The 6,000-nt window shown below is 44.2% G+C and overlaps 1 protein-coding gene across 1 annotated transcript; it reads right to left on the bottom strand.

Annotated features, from left to right (window-relative positions):
- Nucleotides 1-2,521: 2,521 nt before the first annotated feature.
- On the bottom strand, nt 2,522-3,771 carry LOC120691986 (translation initiation factor IF-2-like). Its single transcript, XM_039975202.1, has 2 exons — nt 3,507-3,771; nt 2,522-3,431 (listed from the first exon to the last, which is right to left on the bottom strand). Exons 1-2 carry the CDS (start codon nt 3,610-3,612, stop codon nt 2,932-2,934), a joined length of 606 nt encoding a protein of 201 aa, XP_039831136.1. The 5' UTR covers nt 3,613-3,771; the 3' UTR covers nt 2,522-2,931.
- Between the last annotated feature and the right edge of the window lie 2,229 nt (nt 3,772-6,000).

Raw genomic sequence — 6,000 nt, 5'->3', positions numbered from 1 at the left:
CCTTGCCGGAGATTTCGTCACCATGATCGACTATGCTTCGCTTAGCTTCATGGGGTAAAGTCCTCGTTTGTTCATGGGGTTGTAAGGAGATATTGAGTTGTAATTGCCGAATCCTTTATAAGATTGATCTATCACGATTCTTGTTGATGGCGTTTTGATGCCTAATAGTTCGCGACTTGGCTTTGGGATTGCTTTGCTCTTGCATGGTTTACTTAGATTACATCAACTATCATGTTCTTGTTGATTCGTTACTGATTATCCTTGTGTAGTGACAGTATGCGGGAGGGAAAGGTTTTGATCTTGGAACACACCTTTGGTAGATTAGATCCGTTCTTCGTTGCTTGGCGATTACATCTCTAGTGATCCTAGACCCTATGGACAAATGCTCTTCATATCTTGTGCACACACCTATCATTGCTCACTAGTCTAGATTGGATTAGATTGGTTATATTAGATCTATTTCACACTCAATCACTCAATATAGATCTTTTACCAACATCATTAGTGCTTAGTTAAGCATAGTAATACACTTATTCCGTGGATTGATAAACCTTGGGGGAATACTCTAAGGGAAAAGCTACACGATCCGTGCACTTGCGGTATGTAAATTGGCGCTCTAAGGAGCATCAACAAAGCGTGTGTGCTAAGTTTATCCTTGCAAGGTTGGAATTCGATTCAGAATCGTCTACTTCTTATGATGTTTGGGACTGCTTAATCCCTTTGCTACATAGAGTAAGAAGAGGAACAAGATTAATTCTAAATATGGATGGATGAAGTTAATTCTTCTACCATGATTGCTTAAATAGGTGCATACCTAGAATGATTAATTCAACTAGAACTTGAAAGCTAAAATTTGGAATTAAGGACCTACTCTTTGTGGCTTTTTAGCAAAATAAACCCAGAGCCTTTCTAAGCTAGTATGACTAGATAAAGGGCTACTATATCGGATCAGTCTTGCTGAGTATTAGTATACTCAGGCTTTTGGTGACTTTGTTTTTCAGGGATGACTTTGGAAGACCCGAACACTAGTCTGTCGTGGCCTAGTGTTCTACCTTCCTGCTAGTCTATGGAATGGGAATCATCTTCGACCAGCAATGAATCAGAGGAATGATGTCATGATCGGGTTTATCATGGCATCTACCTTTCGACGTTTGTATATAATTGTGTTTCTTTTCTGCTGTAGAACTTCTAAAGTAAGTATAGCTTACTTTCGTCTCTTTTCTTTCAAATAAGTTGTACAAAGCTATAATTTTATTATACTAGCTTCTAAACTTTGTTGTAAATTACACCTCTTGTCTATGTACTGTAAAATATTGTGAAATTGTTGTATCTCCAACTCGCCTTCGTGCAGGATATATACTTGTGTTTCGATCGGATATTCAGTGGTTATATCGGGATATTACCCGACAGACCAAGGATTACTCCGATTAAGATGCATAGTGCATTTGATCTGGTGTAATTTAGACGGGTTCTGCCACACCCAGCGGAGTCGCCAATTTGTGTTGGCGCCTTTTACGGGCCAACACATGAACGTGCTAGGTCGCGTGGCGCGGAGGAGGGGCTCCTTGCAGCACCTCCTGCGTGGAGCGGTCAGACCGGTCAGAGAGACCGGTCAGACCAGTCGCCGTGGAGAATGACGACGATCCGACGAACGCTCGCCCGGGAGGGACCCCATCGGGGCAAGCGCGTATAGGGTTGTCTTAGACTCGGCAGGCCAACTAGGGCATCCTCAAATGCCATGGAGACGAGAGAAGAACAGCATGTCGAGGTTGGCAAAGTTAGGGTAAAGGGAAAAAGGTAAAGACAATGAAAGATAAATGTATTTGATTGATTCGATTGTGGGTTGGATCTCCTCAATCGGCCGTGGCCCTTTATATTTATAGGGAGGGATGGTCTTATCCCATTAGGAGTCAAAATCCTAATTAATTCCGTGCTAAAATAAAACTCCTAACTCGGTCTGGACTGTCTGGACCGGTCTGACCGCTCCTGTAGACCGGTCTGACCGGTCTGCCGGGGTGCAGAACTTCCCGAAGCCATATCTCTCTCATCTGGAGTCCAAATCGGACGTTCCACATATGTATTTTGATCGTCTCGACGAAATCTAAGCAATGGTGAAGTCCATTTTGCATTTGAGAACTTTGACCATACCGATAAGACCGGTTAAGCAAAGAGGTCTGACCGGTCTACCTCGATCTGCCATTTTTTAGTGCGAACAGAGGGGAAAAGATGAGGATTTTTTAGTGCGAACAGAGGGGAAAAGATGAGGAAAAGTTTTCCTAATACTCCCTTTGCTCCAAATTATAATTTATTTAACTTTTTCATCCCATATTTGACCACTTGTCTTTTTAAAAAAATTATGCAAAATACACTTCTTTTGTTGTGGCTTGCTTTATTAATAAATTTTTTTCTTTAATTGACTTAAATTTATTTATGTTTGCACAAATGTTTTGAATAAGATGAGTGGTTAAATTTAGAGTAAAAAAGTTAAGCGAATTATAATTTTAAATGGAGGGAGTAGAACTGCATAAAGAAATTTTTTTTTTATATATACCATTACAAAAGTTGGTCCTTACAATCGTACCACTAAAAATTTTAAAAACACCTCTGTTTCATCGTGTTTTATCTTTTTGACTTCTATACCATTCTGTCCATCATCTATTGGCTCTGACATGTGAACCTAACCTTGACCATTTTATCTTTCAGGCCAGTCTCACTGGAAGTGTCATGAGCATTAAATTTACTGACATGACAAGGTTTTAATAAAGAGAGAGGATGAATAGTGTCAAGAAATATAAGAAGAGTGTTATCACCATAATATTCCTCCGACTTGATTACCTAATTTATAGTTTTGGTAATTGTGTGGATCACGCTCCCACTAAAACTGGGCTCCTCGAATCCTATCCTCACGTGAGTGCCAAACCCACACAATCTCTAGCACCGAGTCACGCCCCGCTGCCCCACCAACACCACGCGGCCGCCATCGCCCCTTCCTGCACCACGCCGCCCCCGCGCTCCAGCACCAAGCCGCCGCCGCCAACCTAGGGCGCATCCCAGGGCCAGCGCCCCTCCCGCCGCATCCCAGGGCGCCGCTCGGGCGCGCGGCCGGGAAGGGGCCAGCACGCGGCCGGACGAGAGGCCTGGGCGGAGCCAGCGCGCGGCCGGGGCAGGGCTAGCGCGCGGCCCGAGAGGGGCCAGTGCACGGCCGGGGCGCCGCCAGCGCGCGGCCGGGCGACGCCAGGCCAGGACCTCCGGCGGCCGATCGAACGGGTTCGGGATGGGAGCTCTTGCCTGACGGTCTACTGCTTGCACCGGAGGCTGGTGCGGAGGTACCTGCGCGTGCTGCGCAGGCTGAGGCTGACGTCGGACACGACCTTGGCGCCGCCGGCCACCGTGTACTGCAGCTCCTGCAGCCGCACCACGCACCGGTCCACCTGCGCATCGAAACCCACCAAACACAAAATTGAGTCCCCAGCAGAAATCCGATTGAGCAGAGCACCTTCTCCTACCTTCTTGAGCGTCAGGGATGACGAGGGCCGGGTTGAGCACGGCGGCGGCGGCGAGGGTGGCCTCCGTCTGCCTGTCCGGGTTCGTGTTGGGGCTTCTGGCCACCATGTTCCTCGTTGTCGTCTTATGTGCAAGATTTTTTTAAAAAAATCATATTGCAAAATATATATATCTTTCTACGTGCAGTGGCATGGAGGGCAATGCAATTTTGGGCATGCACTTAGCCTCTGGAGGCAAAACAGAATAGTATAGAGGGCAAAACAAACATTTGGCACCTAGGAGTATAATGGTCTTTTTCAGCTCTATTAGTCTATTAGAACTCCATTCGTTCAAAATGGTATAGAGTTAAAAAAAAACAAAACGCGATGGTACAGAAGTGTTTCTGAACCTTTTAGTGATATGGACGTAAAGGCCAATTTTTTGTAATGATATACATGTAAAAGACTCATAAAGAAAATCGTTAAACTTTCTTGGGTTGCAACATTTTTGGTTGGGCCTTGAAGCCACTGTTATGCCTTAGCTTTCTTCTTTTTTGCGGGTAATTGTTTTTTGTGCGGGTAATTGTAGTGCCTTACCTTGATCGATTATGTCAGGCACGTGGGCATTTCCGGGTCCCTATATATCTTCCAGAAGGCAGATAAGGTAATGATCTGTAAAGGTAATCATCTGTAAAGCCTATTTGGTCCAATTATTATGTGTAAATTTCTCCAAATATATTCAATATTTTGATATGATTAATTCAACATTTTTATTAAACTGTTTCAACATTTGACGATTAAAATGTTAAAATTGTACAGACGTGTTGAAATTGGAAGCACGAAATGTTAAGATGCTGAATTCGAAATGTTAAAATGGCGAGCAAGCAAACTTCTTCTCCATCGAGGTGGCGGCGCGGGGTGCGAGTGGTGAAGAGTGCAGGGCCGCGGCGCGGGCGCGAGGTGGCGCGGCGGCGTGGGCGCGAGGTGGCGGTGCGGCGCACGGGAGGTGGCTGAGAAGGTAGTGGGACGGGCGAGTGGCAAAGTAGAGGCGGGGCGGGGCGGGGGCGGCACGTAGGGGCAGCCTCGCGAGTGGCCGGCGGTGGCAGGTGGCGGCGGGAAGAGAAGATTGGAAAGAGAGAAAAGCTAGGGTTTGGGATGGATATAAGAACTGTGATTGTTTACATGAATTTTAAACAATGAAAGGTGCGGCAGAAAAAATCTTGTAGAAGATATATAGAATTGGCGAGCATTTCCTCCTCAGATAATTTTCTCGCCCTGAGAAATGAAGAAACCCTTCTTTGTAATGTTCAGTTAATCAGTTAGGCTGTCCGCACTCGTCGTACTCTATTTTCATTCTCTAAAAAAATATTTCATCCTAGTCATCGAGATTCTCCCCTCTAGACTTATTTCTTCGACACCCGTCATACTCTATATCTCGTACTCTATACCAACTAACTTATATTTTTTTCAATCATCTTCACCTACCATCTCCTTTCTTCTCCTCTCCTCTTATTTTCTTTTTCTCTCTCTCCTTTCCCTTTTACCGTCCTCGGGAGGCGGATAGCGCCGCTCTGTCCGCTGGGAATAGCGGGTCAGGGGCGGTACGCTTGCGTAGCATACCTCTCCCCGGACGCCGGTGCGGAGAAATGCGCACTGAAGAACAGAATAGCGTCCCTTTTACAGGAGCCACTGCGGGCAGCCATAAAATGCTACGTCGGTGTAGTTCGATCTTGGATGATTCTATGGACACAGTTAACGCGCGACCCGTCGCGCTAGGATGGAGTGCACGACCCCTTCCGATCTTCTCTCTGCTTCTGTTTGTACCGAACCGTCTGTACACAACCCTCTCCACCCTGCGTGTTTTTTCAAGCCGTGCTTGCTCCCTTCCATCCACGTATAGCACGCCCGTGGACCTTTTTTAACATGCAATTTGTTCATAAAAAAATTTCTATCTCCTTCATACGATCTCCATTTTGAATACCGATTGCACCGTTGTGTTCTACGTGATGAGACGAACAAAACTAGATCTCATTTTCATATTTTTTGAAGACATTTTGCACTAGTAGCAACTTATATTTAAATATGAGTTTGATATCTCCTTTTAAAAAATTATCGTAAAAAATAAAAGTTGTCACATATTTAAACAAAAGTTGCCAAAAATAGAATCTATTATACACATGAGTTGCCACACAAATAATATATAAGTTACTACAAATATAATCTATCTTACGCTCATACATAGAAGTTGACACAAAATAAAAGATGTTATGCACACATGTTGTTACTACATTAAGCCAATATGAACACAAATTGTTACAGAAAGAGAGCAAATCATCATATAAGTTTCTATCAATTTACAAATATTGTCAAAACATATGCAAATGTGGTCTAATTTTGTTCATCTCGCCGCATAGAACACAACAGTGTAATTGATTTTTAAAATAAATGTAATATGAAGGAGATAAAAATATTTTTATGCACAAGTATCATTCAATGCACAAGTATCATTCGATAAAAA

The sequence above is a fragment of the Panicum virgatum genome, chromosome 9N, assembly GCF_016808335.1.
Source record: "Panicum virgatum strain AP13 chromosome 9N, P.virgatum_v5, whole genome shotgun sequence".
NCBI classification, from domain to species: domain Eukaryota; kingdom Viridiplantae; phylum Streptophyta; class Magnoliopsida; order Poales; family Poaceae; genus Panicum; species Panicum virgatum.
Note: the sequence above shows the minus strand (reverse complement) of the source record. Positions and strands in the feature narration are given on the sequence as shown.

Excerpts from the sequence above, each read along its gene's own strand:
- LOC120691986 (XM_039975202.1), bottom strand. The coding sequence starts at position 3,612 with ATGGTGGCCAGAAGCCCCAACACGAACCCGGACAGGCAGACGGAGGCC. Across the intron at positions 3,432-3,506 it reads CATCCCTGACGCTCAAGAAG|GTGGACCGGTGCGTGGTGCG; the intron begins GTAGGAGAAGGT and ends TTCGATGCGCAG.